Source organism: Lepisosteus platostomus, chromosome 3 (assembly GCF_059453375.1).
Source record: "Lepisosteus platostomus isolate fLepPlt1 chromosome 3, fLepPlt1.hap1, whole genome shotgun sequence".
Classification (NCBI taxonomy): domain Eukaryota; kingdom Metazoa; phylum Chordata; class Actinopteri; order Semionotiformes; family Lepisosteidae; genus Lepisosteus; species Lepisosteus platostomus.
The window spans coordinates 1,105,735-1,124,278 of record NC_142613.1 but is presented as its reverse complement, the minus strand read 5'-3'; the positions used below and the strand labels follow the sequence as shown (position 1 = coordinate 1,124,278).

General features: G+C 50.0%; 1 protein-coding gene across 3 annotated transcripts in view; it reads left to right on the top strand.

Annotated features, from left to right (window-relative positions):
- Positions 1 to 18,544, top strand: part of slc38a5b (solute carrier family 38 member 5b) — a 34,446-nt gene that overhangs the window by 9,474 nt on the left and 6,428 nt on the right. For 2 of the 3 annotated variants that reach the window (XM_088623689.1, XM_088623687.1), the window contains exons 2-11: positions 9,336 to 9,522; positions 10,370 to 10,457; positions 11,014 to 11,129; positions 14,289 to 14,362; positions 14,866 to 14,958; positions 15,596 to 15,674; positions 16,486 to 16,568; positions 17,147 to 17,205; positions 17,364 to 17,471; positions 18,162 to 18,241. In XM_088623689.1, coding sequence (XP_088479815.1) covers positions 9,422 to 9,522; positions 10,370 to 10,457; positions 11,014 to 11,129; positions 14,289 to 14,362; positions 14,866 to 14,958; positions 15,596 to 15,674; positions 16,486 to 16,568; positions 17,147 to 17,205; positions 17,364 to 17,471; positions 18,162 to 18,241 — 881 coding nt within the window. In that variant the 5' untranslated portion in view covers positions 9,336 to 9,421. Of the gene's footprint in view, positions 1 to 1,031; positions 1,260 to 9,335; positions 9,523 to 10,369; positions 10,458 to 11,013; positions 11,130 to 14,288; positions 14,363 to 14,865; positions 14,959 to 15,595; positions 15,675 to 16,485; positions 16,569 to 17,146; positions 17,206 to 17,363; positions 17,472 to 18,161; positions 18,242 to 18,544 lie in introns of all 3 variants that reach the window. The other variant, XM_088623690.1, reaches the window with a different exon arrangement.

The window sequence follows — 18,544 nt, the reverse complement described above, 5'->3', positions numbered from 1 at the left end:
GGCACAGGACCTCCTGAGTTTCATTCCACCTAATTAGTTAACTGAATTCGTTATTTGATTAACTGAACCAAATAAACACTTTCCTCAGGTCTAAAGCAAATTGAAAGAGACCTATTATACCTGCTGGCTTGCTCTTGAGGGCCAAAATTTATTAACTACTTTTAGAAATTCTTGGTTTATCTTTTTGGAGGAAAATAAAACTGATTTTCATTTTATGCATATAGTGGGAACAGGTCCCCTGTGGTGGGGTTCAGACTCAGCTTATGGGGCTCAGAGACTCAGCTGGTGGGGTTCAGACTCAGGCTCAGCTGGTGGGGCTCAGAGACTCAGCTGGTGGGGTTCAGACTCAGCTGGTGGGGTTCAGAGTCAGATGGTGGGGTTCAGATTCAGCTGGTGGGGTTCAGAGTCAGATGGTGGGGTTCAGATTCAGCTGGTGGGGTTCAGAGTCAGATGGTGGGGTTCAGTCTCAGCTGGTGGGGTTCAGAGTCAGATGGTGGGGTTCAGACTCAGCAGGTGGGGTTCAGAGTCAGATGGTGGGGTTCAGACTCAGCTGGTGGGGTTCAGAGTCAGATGGTGGGGTTCAGTCTCAGCTGGTGGGGTTCAGAGTCAGATGGTGGGGTTCAGACTCAGCTGGTGGGGTTCAGAGTCAGATGGTGGGGTTCAGAGACTCAGCTGGTGGGGTTCAAAGTCAGATGGTGGGGTTCAGAGTCAGATGGTGAGGTTCAAAGTCAGATGGTGAGGTTCAAAGTCAGCTGGTGGGGTTCAGACAGCTGGTGGGGCTCAGAGACTCATGAAGGAAGCCAGGGTAGTGGCTTCTACACCATGTCTGGGCAGCTTGTTCCATACCCCCTCAGCCCTGTTCCACATGGTTTCCAGTCGCGTTCCCTCGGTTCGTGTGTTACTGTTTGCTGTGAAGATGGCCTTTGAGGGCCTCGCGGTCTTCAGGACAGGAGCACCGCAGTCCGTGGAGCTGAACTGGAGCTGTCACGTGACAGTCACGAGCTGTCGGTCCTGCTCTGCTTCCTCACCAGGCCTGCAGCTGAGGCTGGGGCGACCGGCCCGGAGAGAAGCTGGACTGACTGTTCTCTCCCAGCTGCACTGCTCTGCGACAGGCCGGAGGTCTGGGGATTGTTCACGCTCAAGCCCAACCACACACTGCCTGACGCTGAGACGGCCTGTTGATTTGGCAGGGGGTCCTAATTTTCTGGCCAGGGGATATAGTGCTTTCCTGCGAGGACGCTAGAAGGACACAGGCATAGGTGGGGATCGACTGTCCTCTTTGGAGGTTGGGGTGAAGATGGCAGGAATAGTGCCTGCAATGGGCGGGGCGGGGCCAGTGTAGCTGAACTGGGAATACTGGGAATACTGGGAACAGTCCTAAAGGGGCATTTTCAATATACAGTACAATGTACAGAAAGGGCAGAGAAAGCAATTCAATGCCGTACATTTTGAAATAGAATGGGATTTCAGGCTCTAAATGACATTTAATTGTGACTTTCTCTCTCACATCCAGCCACTTTAATGGTGTTTAATGTTCTTGTCTTACTGACAAAATCAAAAGGAGGAGCCTTTGCCAAAGTATTAAACATAGTTTTTGAAAGCTGCGGCCATTTTCCTTCCTGAGAAACGGCCTTTTGGCAGGAACCACCTCACTGAGCACAGAGAGAGAAAATGAAGAAGCTGGAGTATAAGGTCTGTCTGTGGACCAGTTTTTATTTAGAAGCAAAGAAAATAAAACATCCCGCAGAAATGCCTTGGATCTGTTTTGAAAAGCTACAGGACTGGGGCTCCAAAGTCACTCCACCTCCGCAAGGGCCTGAGTCTACAATCCAGACAGCTGTGGCCAGAGCCGGCCTCTCCGAGGAGCAGACGAGCAGCTCCAGACAAGAGGAGCCATTCTTTCCTCCTGTCCTGCCTGGCCGTTAGGCCTGAATCGATCCCAGGATCTCATCCAGACGTTTCTTGAAAGAAGCCAGGGTATTGGCTTGAACCATGTGGCTTGTTCCACTCCACCACAACCCTTCTGGTACAGAAGCGCCTCCTGTGCTCTGTTTTAAATGCACTTCGTCACATGTTCCAGTTGTGTCGTCTGGGTTGTGCTTCGCAGTTGGTTCAAGGCCTTTGGGGATTTTGAATACGTGGATCAGGCCTCCTTGTAGTCTTCTTTGTTCAGGACTAAAAGGTTCAGCTCTTCCAGCTCATCGGTGCAGTTCACTCCCTAAATCCCAGGAGTGTATCCGCTTGCTCCTCCGTGGGCAGATTCCAGAGCTGCCGTGTCTTTCCTCTGCCGTGCCGACCACATCTGTTCACAAGATTCTGAAAGAGGTCTTACTGATGCGTTCTACAATTGCAACATTCCACCCCATGTTATCAATTCTACACTTTCCACATACATCCCAGCATTATGTGTGCCTTTCTAATTACTTCCCTGCTGTGCCTAGTAATTAGAGAGGAGACGCACAGTCAGAGCTCACAGTCACGGTCAGGGCGCCGATCAGGATTGGGGTGCACAGCACTTCGGAGATCCCCCTCCCTCCTCGGGGTCCCAACAGGAAAGGAGATTCAGGGTTTGCAATCCCACATGGTTGGGAGTGGGGTATCCTGCTGGGTGCCGTTTCCCATGGATGCGCTTGGATAACCTTGGCAGGTTAGGTGCCGATCGCCCGGATTCCGAATGGGAATGGGAACCCATCTGTGCCGCACGGGCGCTGACGGGGCAGGCCGGGAGCTGCAATCACATCCCACCCTCGTGCTCCCTGCCAGCCCCGGGGATCTGCCTTCACTCCCAGAGCCGACTCGAAAGCGGACGGGAGCAGCAGGTCGGACAGGTCCCGTCAGTGACTCCGTGTTTCCCAGAAGGCCAGGGCTGGGGGCTGTGTGTCTGGAAAGAGCCTGCGTGGATCCGATCAGATCCCAGAACCAGCTTGCGGACCTGACTCCATTCCACACGGGCGGCAGGCGGCCCAGTGCTGGTGGTGGGCAGGGCTCCAGCCGTGTGTCTGTGATCCCAGAGCCGTGGGACAGTTTGGGGTTTTAACCTTGCGATTAATCCTAAAACGCCACCTCCTTTCCAAGATCCGGGCTCTTCTGGGATAATTGTAATCTAAAAGCAGGACTTTTAAAATAGCCATAACATTTTAGCCATCTCACGCTGAGGTCAGGATTCTATCTAGAACTGATTGGCCAGAATATAAAATTAGAATCAACCCTAAAATATCCTTAAATATATATAATGTATATAATGGTTGGACAATTGAGCTAAAGGGCTGAAAATTCATTGAGATATTTCTATGTCTGCACCAGTGCAGTCTGACTGGTCCAGTTTATGAATTTGGTTGCATTATCCCAGAGTTCTGGACAGAGGACTTTCAGTACTGTTTGCCTGAGGATGTAACAGTCAAATTGTGAATCATGTAGTCATTTTTGTTAGTTGAGTATTTATCGGTCAAGAAAAGAACAACACAGAAATATCATAAGAACGTTAGAAGGGTTTCAAACGAGAGGAGACATTAGGCCCATCTGGCGTGTTTGGTAAATAGCAGCTTATTAATTCAAGAATCACTTCCAGCTCTTGCTCCACACCCCCACCACCTTTTGTGTAAAGAAGAACCTCCTGTTCTCGGTTTTTAGAACACTTCCACTTGTGTGCTCTGGTTCATGTTTTACTGGTCAGTCTGAAGAAATCCGCTGGGTTTGCTTTAGTGCCTTTGAGGATTGTGAATCATCTGTTGACGCCCCGCCGATCCCCCGTCCGGTGCAACAGCAGCAGCGCTGTCAGCGTCTGGAGGCGTGCTGTCAGCTTGGCTGAAAGAGCCCAGTGTCCCCGAGCCAAAGCCGCAGGCCGGCGGGTGGACACGGGGGGGCCAGAGGGTGGACACGGGGAGGCTGGATTGAGGAGCCAGCCACCCGCTGGCGGGGCGGCACCAGCTCCAGCCTGCGGCCTTGTGACGCTGTCCAAATCCCCCACCAGTGCTGCCTCTCCGGAAGCCAAGTCCACTGCTCACACAGGCAGCCTGAGCTCACGGGCCGGGCTGTGGCACCGTGACCACAGGGCGCCGCCAGCTGTAGGGCACAGCTGGGGCTGGGGGGCGCTGGGACTGCGGCTCCTCTGCCCCACACACTGCCACCTGAGGCACAGGGGGCAGCCCATTCCAACTGGGGGCGTCGTTTAATACAGAGGGAACAACTGGGGACCCCAAAATCTGACAACAGCAAAGGCAAGCAGCCGTGTCTGTCAAAGAGAGGGCATGTGTGCCGCGCGGACAGTGACCGAGCACAAAACGGAGCAGACACGAACGCAGCAGTGCCTGGTCTGGAAGCTGGGCCGCATGCACGATGCTCATAGAGAAAGCCAGCGCTGAGTATAGGTGAGGCAGTGTAGCTGAAACACAGGACACTTCCACAGGATTTGGGAGAGATGGAGAGCTCGTTTTAAAGAGGCACAGTGCTGCGCTACTCCGCTAAGAGCAGTCAGAGGTGTGCAGGGACCTGATTCGCAGCACTTCTTACAGAATGAGTTCCTGAACTTCAAGGGGTCAGTTTGATCAGCAGTCCCAAGAGTATTCTAGCCTCTCTGAAGCTGGCCCGTGAGTTCTGGGCTGGGGCAGACCTCGGGTCAGGCTGGGACCAAGGAGCACTGCTCTCCTGTGCACAGCGTCCCGAGTCCCACACAGATGAAATTAGCAGAGAAAGATGTGCCCTTACACGCTGCAATTTGCAGCCCCACGCCCCCACCTCCTGCAGATGGCTGTTTTTCCTGTGCTTGGCCTGTGTTTACCATGCTGATAATCTTCCAGGCACCTACGGCAGTTTATTTCCAGGCCTTGTTTTTTTTTCCAGTGACCTCCTACATTTACTTGCGGCCAAGGCCCCGCTGGTAGCGCTCCAGGTGTATAAATACTGCCCCGGCCTGAGCCAGCTTGGCCTTTCAGGGAGGGAGCCCCAAGGGGCAGTGTGGGGAAGTGTGAGCGCACGTAGCCCAGTCTCAGATGAAAGGGCCCAGGCTCCTGCTTGTGTTCTGTCTCAGCGGGAGCGCTGGGCGCTGTTCCTGCCACGTTACTGTCCTCCCCCTGACCTCCACCGCTCAGCACTGAAGTCATGCACATTGTGTTTGTACTGTATCCAAAACAGCTCAGATGAGAGGTCTTCCACGCAACCATTTTTAGCTGTAGCTGCAGGGCTGCATGCTCACAAGATGCACAGACACGAACCCTTGTAAACAATAGTTTCACACATTGGAAGTTAGTCCATGTTCTTTTATCTTTACGGCCTTTGAAGTAAAGGGGCTGTCAATCAGCTTTAAGGAGCAGACGTTTTATATTGTTAGTGGAAAATAACTTTGCCATGGCATTTGTGCCAAAGATTAAGCTGGCTTTTTTAGTTTTGTGTCTGAAACAGGCTTAGAGAGGGCAGTTAGGAATAATCAGAGATATTTATTTTTGGGGGAGGCTAAACAACATTTAAACTTCAACTTTATTTTTCCACACAGGCTTGATGTTAAATGTCCCCATTTGATTTTGATCTAGTGCTGTTTTCACAATGGACACATCTGCTTAAAAACAGGGACTGCTGTGCAACTCCAGGTCATCTTTCTATCTGAGATCATAGACTTACGCTGTGTGTACTCCTTCAGAGCTCTTGCATGTGTACTTCTGTTCATCTCCTGCTGCAGAAAACGAAAGTTTGAACTCTCACTGTCCGGTCTAAGATTGCCAGGTCAATCAGTAGCTTTCTGGGAATGCTGGGATAGCTTGGTGGGGAGATACCCCTCCACGGTTTTTTGCAGAGCAATAAACTCATAATGTCCCACAGATAGGTCAGGTTCCTCAAAAGCCCCTTGCATAACCAATACATAGATAACGTTCAGCACAAGGCGTGCACAGAAACTGCCTCTTAACACAAAAGTTAGAGCCTGATAACAGACTTTGTCCAGAAGCCTTAAAACAACATTTGTTCTGCAACATGAGAAGTGCCCACTGTGAAACTTCGGACAAGGTGTGCAACAGCCCAGTAGGTCTGTTTTTCTGGTCAGGTCTCTATACTGTACTGTTCTCTATACTGTTTATACTATACAGCACACTTCTGCGTCTCATCTATCGAGAACACTTCCTGTTCCCCCATTTCCCCACTGAGCTGGCCGTGAGGGGTGAGGGCAGCGCTGAGACCAGCAGGGTTCGGCACTTAGCAAGCTGCTTGGCACAGCGCTCGTTTGAGCGAGCTGAGACGCAGCTGGAGGACTGATCTGAAAAACGACACCTCAGTACGTGTCCTGAAAGCTCAGGCAGGCTGGTCTGCGTGGACAACGCACTTTCACGGTTGCTAAAAACACAGCGACGCTAACAACCCCACCACCCACGTCTGCTGTGCGTCAAGCCGAGAACGGCACAGCGAGCTGACTTGGATTTAATCAGAAGTGACAGTAAATGAAAAGTTGCTTGGTTTTATATCAACTTTACTGCTCTGGTCTCTCTTATTGTTTATTGTTATCTGCTTCAGATATGAAGGACAGCTGTGTAATAACTGCACAGACAATGAAACAACCTGATATCTTTTCTGCTGAGCTGGGCAGCTGTGACGTATTCACCACAGTTTATTAGTTTCCAGTTATTTGGAACACAAGCTTCCATTTTCCAAGTAATTAGTGTCAGTGAGGCTTGGCTACCTCTGGCCCTTCAGGGCTGCAGGCTGTTGAGGAGTTTCATTCCAAACCTTCTGCCTTTAACTTAGTTGGAACAAGTCCCCTGCCTGCGTGTTCACGAAGGTTTAATAAATCAAGGATCTGAGGTGCTCTAGCACCTGGCTGTATGAAGCCCTTATGTGACTTGGGGAATTGATGTAATGGGGCTTTTTGCTCAGTGATGTTTTATCCTTGCATTTGTAATGACTCATCCCCATTGTTTAGGAGTAAGACCAAATTCTGTTTGGCAGCACCGTATCCGCAGAAACGTATCCGTAGTGACGCAGTTAAGATGAGGGGGAAGGAAATGAATGCTGCACGATGCTCTGAAGCCCAGAGTGGGCTGGGCTAGTGCCTCAGCACCCTCCCCCAGGCATCTCCCTTCCCCAGCTTTGGCCTTTGGTCACAGTGGGACAGGAAATGGGCATCACAAGCTGACGCCTGTTCATTTGCGCTTTCTGTAGAGCTCTGGTGCCGGGTGGCGGGTGGAGGGTGGGGGGTAAGAAATGGAGGACCAGCCAGGAGGGGGTTTGGGAGAAAAGGAGAGAGACTGAGGTGGGAGAGTTCATAGTGGAAAGAACAGACATGTGACGCTGCTTTCCTACCACCAACCCAGCTTTAGAGTTTAAGGTCGTGGGCTGATTACAGGCATGTGACTCTGTTGTGTTGTGTTGTGTTGTGCACACGTGTGTGTGAGAACTTAAAATAAAAGCCATGACAAGGGTTTATTGTCAGAAAGGTAGGAGACAGGAGACAGTTAGAGCTGAGGTACTGTGAGAGAGGGAGGCAGTGTGGGCTAGTGGTTAGGGATGTGGCACTGGGAGAGAGAGAGGGAGGCAGTGTGGGCTAGTGGTTAGAGCTGAGGCACTAGGAGAGAGAGAGGGAGGCAGTGTGGGCTAGTGGTTAGGGCTGTGGCACTGGGAGAGAGAGAGGGAGGCAGTGTGGGCTAGTGGTTAGAGCTGAGGCACTGGGAGAGAGAGAGGGAGGCAGTGAAGCCAGTAGAATAGCACACAAGCAGTGTGGTGTGGGTTATTGGTTGTGGGCATTCATTCCCCTTTAATTATTCAAGAGGTGGGGACCAGACAGCTGGGGCTATTTGTGTTGTTTCCCACGGTAACAGAAGTCTCCTCCCCTTAATATGCAACGTGGCTGAATCTCAGTGCTAAAGCAAATGTCTGGATTCTGCCAGATTCCCTGTGTGTGTGCAGCCAACACAAGCTGCTCCTTATTCACGAGCCTGATGTGGACAGGCAGGACAGAGGCGCTTACGTCAATGCCCTGTGCTGAAGCCTCGCTGCAGGAGCTCCGCTGGAAGTACAAGAATGTAACATTGTACAGGGAGAGAGAAACTTTATCATCATCACCCCTACAGCACTCCTGAGAATGACAGACGTGCTGTGTAACAGCAAGTGGAAAACCTCTACCTTCTTCTTCATAACAGTACAGTTACTCCTATTAATTATGATAGCATTCATTACAGAGACATTGGTGTTAAAAACATCTGTGCAGAAGCTTCTGCATTAAAGTCTTGTCAGTGCTGGAACAGAGGAGTTTGATACTATTTAACCTCTGTGTGAGACTCAGTAGGCAGGTTGAAATTGATCTTCCTATCTGTGTATACTGTATGTCTAAACACATGTTGCTCATGTGGACCAGCAGTCAGAGCTCTGGACTCCGAACTGGGCAGCTGTGGGTTCGAATGCCAGGTGGGGCAGCCAGGCTCATGTTGTGCCTGTGAGTGAGCTCCTTCACTCAGATTGAACCAGTGATAATAGAAGGGCACACATGGACAGTATGTTGCCTCGGTTAAAACCAATAAATAATTAATGAATAAACGCAATTCATTTTGCAAGGGAATTGCTGCTAATTCTGATGTTTCCTGCTTTAGTGTTTTCTCCGAAGTGACCATTCCAGTCTCCAAAGACTAATAACGAGCTAGGTGGATCGTCTCTCGGGAGGAGTTACAAGCGATCAGCTGAGGCATTTAGGCACTTAATTTGTCACTTGGTGCTTCTCATGAGTCCTCCAGATGCAGAAAGAAATGTCAAATGCTATTTTAATTTTTTTTAAAAGTAGTGCATCTCATCAGGTGTGTCACCCACGTCTGTGCAATTCTAAGATTCTGCTCATCCCACAGTCCCTGCAATCCACAATCCACAGGAAGAGCCTGTCATGTACTGTACACTCCTGTCAATAGCTGACTACCCAGTCAGGCACACTGTAGGAGGCCAAGCCCATCGGAAAATAATCTGTCTTGGACTGAGAAACCATTAGAGAAAGATGACGTGAAAGATACTGTGCCACAGCCATGCCTGGGCTATTTTCTTAACGAGCAATAATTTGATGTCTTTCATGACAGAGGAGGGCAGAGCAGATTAAGACTGAGAGTCCTTCAAGTCTCAGAAATTTGAGACTTAAAACAAAACCAAAGAAAAAAGTAACTGTAAGGCAACGCAAATAGCAAAAGAGTGAAATTCTCACACTAGAGAGGGATCTTAACACTTTGTGACATTTACTTTGAGGACTCAGTATGTGTTAATTTCGCATTAACCAACTGCTGTTCTGAGTTTATTTCTTTATAGGCATGCAGCCTAATTCCCTGTCCAGGAACAGGAGACGCTGGGCTCCGTAGTGATGTCTGTGCTTGTCTGTTCCTCAGACCCCCTCTGAGAGACATCGGACCTCCAGAATATCCACAGTGCAGGACTGCCGATCCGGCCAAGCCACGATTATCCTCTGTCCGACATGGAGCTAGAAAAACTCTCTGGCAATGAAACTCTGGGCATCATCTCGAATGGCAGCCATGTTAACGACCTCAGCCCAGAGAAGGTCACGCTGGAAGATGGGTAGGTCTGTTCGAGGTTCACCTACCTCTGTATGCACATGCACACACTACTGAACACATTACACACACTGAACACACTGTAGCCCAGCACTGACAGTGAGCTACTGAACACACTCCAGCCCAGCACTCTACTGAGCTACTGAACACACTCCAGCCCAGCACCTTGACACTCAGCTATTGAACACACTGCACCCCTACACTCTGATACTGAGCTACTGAACACATGGCAGTAGATTACTGTTTGATTTGAAATCCACATACAAATGTTTGGGCCACGTTTTTACAGACATTCCAGATTGTGGCGGTAGCTCCCACTGATTAGTCATTTCCTTGGAAGCACAAGAATTCAGGGGATATCCTTTTCCAAGTGATCAGCTCCGCTTCCTCCTCATTAACATTCCTGTCTGGCACAGCTCTGGGCTCACTACAATGTATATTTATGACTGTAAGAATTTCACTGCATGACCATGGTGTTCCACTCGGTTTACTGTCAGGCTAGGGGAGGTGTTTAAGCCCTGTGTGCTGTGGATGAGTTTTCTCAAACTGTTTTTGTCCAGTACAGTAAGCCAACCAGTACAAAACACAGAAACACAGAACCAAGCAGAGAAAACACGAAGGACACCATCTAAGCAGAGAAATATTGGGGAGACTAGTGGTCCGGGTTCTGTCCCTTGACTCCCACCCCCTGTGCTCAGTCTTTGACACAGGGCGTGTCGTCAGGGCCTGTTCTCGCAGAGTTCGCCGTGTTGGTCTTGGACAGACGTGTCCACTCAGCAACGCTTGGACTGACATCCCTGCTCTCCCTGTTACTAACGCACAGCGCCGGGTGCCCGCCTGTCTCCCCCCAGGTACGAAGGGCCAGAATCTGCCGAGATGGAGCGAGAGGAGTTCCTGCCGCACAAAGGCGATGGGAAAAAGCAGCCCCAGTTTACAGACGTAAGTGTGGGTGCAGGGGGGCGCTGGACAGCTGGCGTCCATACTGCTGCTCATTTGTAGACACCAAGGAGTGGGGGGGTCACAGTGAGAACTTGTTCTCATTACGGGTGCTTACGGTGGTACATCTGAGTGGTACTTTTGTCTTTTTACCACATTTTACAACAACGCGCCTCACCCACACTTTCCTGGTTTTACATTCTTCTAACAGGGAGCCCCACTGATTGACCGCAATAACGCTGTGCTTTACTGCACTCCATGCCATCTTGCGCTTTCTGACTTTCCTACGGTAAATCGCGGTCTTGGTGTCATGAGTGCACAGCCCCCATGTCCAAGCCAGTGCTCTGTCCTGGACACGACAGGCCTGGTGCCTTATTCTGCCTTGATTAGAACACACTGGTGCTCAAACAGCATTGAAGACATGCTCTTTATGCTTCGTCAGGCCAGTCTAAGAAAGATCGAGCTGTTCAAGCTCTTGTTAAGTTATGGGTGAGTGCTGTTCTATTGCAGAGAAACCAGCAGAAACGTCTGAGTGTCTGTCTTTCTGGCTGTCCCGCAGTTCGAAGGAAAGACATCTCTGGGGATGTCTGTCTTCAACCTCAGCAACGCCATCATGGGCAGTGGGATCCTGGGGCTGGCGTACGCCATGTCCAACACTGGCATCATCCTCTTCCTGTGAGTAACTGGCCGGCGCCTCATTCAGAAAGCGTGTCCCCTCGGTCCAGCTGGTCATCTGGTTGTACCTTAATAAGAAAACACTCAAAGCACTCATCTTGCTTATACAGTTGAAAGAAAGCAGTGAACCCAGGATCTCATCAAACTGGAAAGTGTCTTTCAGGATGTTAGCGAGCCTCCTTATGCACAGCTAAAGTGTTTCACGTTGATGTTGTTGATGTTACTTTGCTTTCACAGTCTAAAAAATGCATTTCTGATTGCAAGAGTCTCATACCTGCTCTCTCATCATTCTCTAGCTGAGCCACGGTGTGAGGGAGTCTACATTCCTGAGTGGAATAAGTAGCTGATGTGTCCCTGGCAGGCTTCCATAGAAAGCAGCCATTTTGGCTCATTTGGGAAACAAGGGGAGTGGCTTCTGTAGAAAGAGCCAAAATGGCTACTCTCTACGGAAGCCTCCCAGGGACATATCCGCTGCACAGTCCGCTCAGGAGTGAGGACCTTTCTCACACATGGATGACCAGATCATTAGACAGGTTTTAGCAATTTTGGATACAATGAGGACCTGCCATCCCTCAGACATGCAGGCTGTGACCTGTTTCATTCCTAAGCTGGTCTCAGATTGTCTTCACTGCAGGCCCAGCAGCCTGTGTTCTGCTCACAGAGAGAGGTGCTTCTGCCGCAGGGCTCTCACTCTGGACCAGCTGATGCAGGAGGAACTGCAAAGCCCCAAAGGCTCCCCAAAGCCTGAACACCATGATGATCTGTCTGACACCTGTTTTGGATGGGAGGCTGAGTGATATTTGCATCCTGGCCGACTGCCAGATGCTCATTGGATCATCGGAGAGGTGGAGACTCCTTGGCGGGCTTCCCTGCTTGACGTACTGCTTGCTGTGTGTTAGTCATTCGTTCTGGGGTGTGGTAGATGTGATGCCAAGGAAGGCAGGTGTGGGTTTCCATGCCCTAGGCAAGACTGGGCAGCGTGCACGTAGAAGCAGCTCCTCCCATGTTATGGAATACTCTGGAAGACCGGGGCAGAGAGCCCGGAGAAACAGCTGAGGAGGTGTGTCTTTGCCCCAACAGGAATGAAAGGACTCCTTACAATTCAGAAGGATGTGGCTGGAACCCTCCAAGTTTTCCTTCTTAAGTCCCCCCCCTTGTGCAAAACTCTCTCGCAATAGTGGGCTTCGCCTCAGGCATCAGCGAGCTGGCTTCGTGCTTGGTCAGCCCGGGTCCTCTGGTGGCCCTGTTACCCGGGATCAATTACCCATGAACCACCTTGTGGCAGCAACATGCGGCAGAGGGGAACACCAGCCAGGGCTGTTGCTAGGTTCTCCATCCTCCCTGCACACCTGAGAATCCAGAAGCCAAAGTCCACACAAGGTCAATGTCACATGGCTGCTGGCGTAGAAGTTGTAGAAACTGGACGTTGCTTCCAAACTGAGTCCACTCTCAATTCACTAAGGAAAAATATTTTTTGTTATTTGTCGCTAATCCTTCTTTTTTCCTTTGGGGGATAAAAAAACCACAGTGACTTAAGAAAGCAAACCAGGTCAAGTGGCTTCCAAGTTTTGGCAATGCAGGATTTCGTCTGACGTTCTCAGCCCCCCTGGTGCGAAGGTTCATCTGGTTTCAGATTGAACCTTTTCCCAATTGGGTTAAAGAATTAGACGGCTCGAAGCTCAGTTTTAGCTCTGAAAAAGGAATTTATTTATAGCCCTGTATAAATAGGAGAAGATACATCTGCCAGACCATGTTCGGCTGGTTTCAGAAACCTGCCAAGACAGCTAACTCCTTCCCGAAACCTCCTGATTATCTGTTCGGGAAGAGTCTCGTCCTCTGTCGGTGCCACAGACCCTAAGCCAGCCACTGGGACTGAGCCCTTTACATGTTAGTGTGCTTCTGAGTCCTGGGAAGGACTGTAATGGAGACCTTATCAGGTTAAATCACATGATGTGAACTCTTTAAAGACGCTGGAAGGCTAAATCTGCTTCACAGTCTGCATGTGCACTGTACAACGTACAGTCAGACAGCAGTGCACACCCTCCTGTGTAAACTGATGGGGAAACAGATACTTGCACTGGCTTGTTACCTTTAAAGCCACAACAGTATAACAATCATATAACTCAAGAAATTGTCGGGTTTGTACACATACTGTATTGTATTATATTGTTATAGATTCTTAGGCTATATTTTTTTCAATAAATATAAGTTAACAAAGTGATTTTGCCCTTTTTTTCACTTACAAGTCCTAATTCACTGCATGTTTGCGGCAGTAGTTTCATCTTTACTCCTATCTTGTTACTGGTAGAGCCGTCATCTTGGTCATTATCCTCTGACGAAGGTGATAAACCTGAAACGTGACAGTGAAGGAGAGAAAAGGTTTCATGGCCATGGGTGTCTTTTTGAACAGCCTGTTTTAAAGTGGACTGGACAGCAGCATGCGACTTTAAGGTTTATATATAGCCGACTGCTCGCAGATCAACCTGCCTGGCAGTTGCGATCCTGGGTTTTGTCAGGGGCAGGGCAGGTTTGGCCAGTAGCCAAGAGCTGGGGAATAGCTGAGGTTCTTGTGATCAGGCCTGCAGTCATCTGTCAGCGTAATGAGATTAGAGGATTTGATGACTAGTGGAGAGGAGCTGCGCTGCAGGCTGGGGGATAAATATTTACAGTAGCTTCTGCCTGCGGGGTGCGGATCTCATCCTTCAGTACCGAGGGGCAGATCGATCCCCAAGGAACCAGCAGGCCGGGCCTGCTCTCTCCACTCCCCACCCCTGACCCTTCGCTGCCGTCTCTGCCACCCGTCTGCAGATTTCAGAAGGGCCGCTGTAACTCATAACAGTGCAAAAGCAAAGCGTTTTAGCCCGGTTGTTGCACTCTGAAAAGAGAGTACCAGATGCTGTTTTCTGTTAAGCAAAGCAGGCTTTCGCTTGGAGCCGGAGGCCATCCTCTGTGTTTTAGTCCTTTGCAGTCCGTCCAGGCAGTCTTTTCCCACCTTCAGTGCTTTAGTGACGCTGTTCCAGAGGGCAGCTGTTTTACAGTTTGACAAGAGCTCACTGTTGGGTTCCTCTGGTCAGCCCCCTGTGCCAGCTGTACTGTGTACTGCACCTCGCATGCCCTTTCCCTTCCCTAATCCTGAGATATTCCCTCACGTCTCTGCAGAATCCTGTTGACGTTCATTGCCATTCTGTCGGCGTATTCCATACACCTGCTTCTGAAGAGCGCCGGAGTCGTAGGTAAGGCGGTCCCTGAATTCCCCGGCCCTGCTGCTTCCAGACTGAGCACGCTCGCCTGTCGTGAACTGAGTCAGAGCCCCTGTCCTCCGCACAGCTGCAGCACAGCAGAAAGAGACCAAACACGTTTAGGGTCAGAAGGCAGAGTTAATAAGTGAGCCACTTGTTAATTAAGGTCTTTGGGAATAACTAATCCAGGAATCATATCTGGGCGTTTCATAAAGAGATCCAGGAATTTCTCCCCCAGGTGTTCTACTGGTATTAATCAAGGAACCTCATGCATTTATTTCTTGGGGGATCAGGTTCAGCACCAGTCCCTGGGCTTCCTCTGTGACTCTGTAAGGAGTCGCTCTCTGTTCTCAGCCCTGAGAGTGTTTGCTCTGAATTTCAGGGTGTGTTTAATGCTCTGTGGAACCCGATTGCCATAGCAGAGTAGCAGTATTTGCAGCAGTGACCCAGTGCACTGAGCAGAACAGCAGCATGACTGTGGGTGTTTCATCTTTCAGGAATCCGTGCCTATGAACAGCTGGGCAACAGAGCCTTTGGACATCCAGGGAAAATCTTAGCAGCTATCGTTGTCAGCATCCACAACATTGGAGGTGAATCTCAGGCGGTTACACTCAGACACGCATGAACTACCTCACACTGAGACAGACGCATGTCTGTACCCATGAGAACACTTTTTAATTTACTGTTCTCGGCTCTGCAGGCATGATGCTCAACAAGGCACTCTCGTCCGCAGAATGATCCATGCTTGGATTTCAGAATGCATATCTTAAAGTCTGAAACTCTAACGTAGAGTTGTCTGAAGCTCATGAGTTAATGTTTCCCTCACCCTGCACCTTTGTGTGACTGCTACAGAGACCTCTCTTTTCTTCGCTTTCTCAGAAAGAACCTGTGGACGTATTCAAAAATAATACAAATATTCCCCATCATGAGTTGAACACGCAAATGTTTCTACATATCTTTGTATCGTTTGAATGTGATTATCTGATGATGCCTGTCTTCTAAGGTTTGCCCTGTATTTTGTGCACAGTTCTGCACCAGTACTGATCAGGAACTATGACCGGTGTTTGAGAACAAGCGCTGGCCAGCTGTTCAGGTGTGTCCACTATTTCAGGGCAGGCCGATGCGCGGGGGTAGTAACAGTCTCACTGGCTGCGGCGCCTCCCACCTGAACTACGGTGCCCAGGCAACGTCAACCGGCCTCTAAAAGGATCCTGTCTTTCTCTGTAGCCATGTCCAGCTACCTCTTCATCATCAAGGTGGAGCTGCCTCTGGTCATCTCGTCCTTCCTGAAGACCGACAGCAGCGAGTGAGTGGATTGTCGATGTCGCCCACGAGCTCGTGATCCTGCATCTGGGTCGCGGACTGGAGAGACAGAGGCCGGGTCTTGAGGATGACACCCTGGTGTCTTTCCAGAAAGGGCTGGATCCTCAGATCAATGAACTACTGATCACTAAATGGATCAAATTGGAGGGGCTGAATGGCCTCCTGGTGAAGGTTTTCCAGTGACCCTAACCCTACTGACATTCGTTTGACCTGTTTAAGTCCCCGGAATGGAAAGTGTACGAGGAGACTCATCGCTCAGCCTTATTCAGGTGCAGGAGCTGATGGGGCTGATCGCACACTCTTTCCAGTCTCGCTGTCTCAGCCTGTTTCACCTCCCCTCTGCTCCCGTCAGCAGCAGGGCGTCACCCCTGGGCAGGCATCCCTGCCTGTACGACTGTAGTCACGAGCCGCTCGGTTCTCCTCAAGACAAAACCCCTTCCATTCCTGAACGCCACGTGGTTTTAAAGCAGCACAAATATCAGCTCCTTCATTTTTCATCTGAAGGAGTGTGCAGGTGCATTGATAAAGGCTATAGAGACTGTTGTGTACCAGCAGGTCAGAAGATGTTTTAATAAAACAAGTCATGATTATTGTTGTAAGAAGAATTACACTACAGTACTGTACATGATTAAAAGCACAGTTTGGGGTGTAGATATGCGTCATTAATCATGTAGTCCCACCTTTAGTCCAAAAATGTTCATTTTCTAACAATTCAAAGCGACTTCATTAACTGAGTTTGGGGAGCAGGTGAGCGCAGAGCTGTCTGTCTGACCTCCTGTCTGTCTCGTTCACAGCCTATGGTACCTGGAAGGCAGGTACCTGATCATCATCGTTAGTGTCCTGATCATCCTCCCTCTTGCCCTCATGAGACAGCTCGGTAGGTTATTAATTCCCTGTTTCTCAGTCTCCACCGTCATCTTCATCATCTTCGTCATCTTGGTCTTTTTTTTCCGCATCTTCCTATTTACTCTGATCTACTCCTTCTGTCCTCCATACCTGCATCTCCTGCATCACCTGCTCTTCCACCTCCTGCAGGCAGCGGCAGCAGTGGCTGTTGTATTTACTGCCAGCTGTTCCTGGGACCAGCAGAAGACATGTTAGTGCTTCTGGTGACTCTAGTGACACAGGACTGTTGTCCACAGGCCTGCAGCAGGAAGTGACCTCATCGATTTTGAAAGCAAGGGGATGTGGGGGCAGCCACACTGACAGTAGTAGCAGCAGGTTAGGGATTCGTACCTGCAGCAGCAGGAGAAATTGTAAGACAGCTGACGAAGCTGTTGCTACAGTGAGATAAGCATCTTATAGTTAACAGTGCAGTGTGCTGAGTGCAAACACAAGCACTCATTTGGAAATCAGGGATGCTAAGCAAAGGCTTTGGCAGAATGGGTTAGCATCTGTCTTTAGAGTGCCATTCTGCTGCTCCGGTGGGTTATTCCTTGTGATCTTTGGTTGCAGGTTATCTTGGGTACACCAGTGGATTCTCCTTAACCTGCATGGTGTTCTTCCTCATCTCGGTGAGTGTGGGTTGACGTCAGGTCAGGGTTCGCCGCTATGCCTTGTGTAGAAATGAGCGAAGGGACGCTCCTGTTCGCTCTGGGCTGGGGGGGCTGCTGATGTCAAGATGGCTGGGAGTGGTGCTACCTTCCCTCTCTCCTCTCTCCCCCCCCCGCAGGTGATCTACAAGAAGTTTGACTTCAGCTGTAGCCCTGAGATGGAAATGAACCTCACAAACTGCGTCAACAACACGGAAGAAGTCAAATTCTTCACTGTAAACCAACAGGTCAGCCAGGCCTCACGGGTCAAGTGAGCTGCGGACCCGAACGCTCACCACACAGCCACACTGATCCAAAGGACGATTATGACCAGTGACTGATCACAGTGTACTGCCAGTAACTGAGCTACAGTGTGGATGTTCAATCTAGAGCGTTATGCTGGAGCTCTACAAGATGCTCTAGTAAGATCTCGCCTGGAATACTGTGGTCAGTTTTGGTTATCACACCACAGAAACAACATCATGGCCTTAGAAAGAGCTCAAGTAAGAGCAACAAAAATGATTCATTCTCTCAAGGGTCTGACAGATGCGAACTGGTTAAGGGAACTAAGTCTCTTCAGTGTAGAACACAGGAGATTTGGTCCAGGTGGACAAAATGCTCTAAAGAGGTTTGGGGAGCGGTTTCACGCTCGATGGTGAAACCCCCAGACAGAGTCACAGTTGGAAAGGTACGGGGAGTACATTTAGGACAGAGGAGAGGAAACATTTACTCCAAGAGAGTGGTGGGGGACTGAAACAGGCTTCCTATCTAGGTGGTTGTGGCCCAGACTCTGGGCTCCTTTAAGAAATGGCTGGTTTCACTCAGAACTTCACTACTGAACTGCCAGAGCATCTGGAGGGGCGGTAAGGCCGCCCCTTGTCTGCGGACCTTCGTTAGTGGAGCGAACAATGACGGTCTTCTTTCCCTTCGACCTGCAGACGGCTTACACCATCCCCATCCTGGCCTTCGCCTTCGTGTGCCACCCTGAGGTGCTGCCCATCTACACGGAGCTGCGCAGGTAACAACCTCACACCGGCAGCTCACGGGCCGGGCTGGGGGTGGACCACGGGCTGGAGAGCTGTCAGACCCTCACACGCAGCCTGGGAGCTCCAGTCATTCGCCCATGTAGCCTTCACCTCTGCAAGCTGGAGAATGGGGTTTTATAGACTGCTTTACAGTTGTTTTCCCAAATGTGCAGTGGTAACGACCAAATCTGACCCCTTAGTGCAATAGAAGGGTCTTCATGCTGCAAACATCCCACTCCTTGTAATTGTAATCGAAGCTCCCCAACACCCCTCTGCACAGCTCAGTTTCCTTCTCA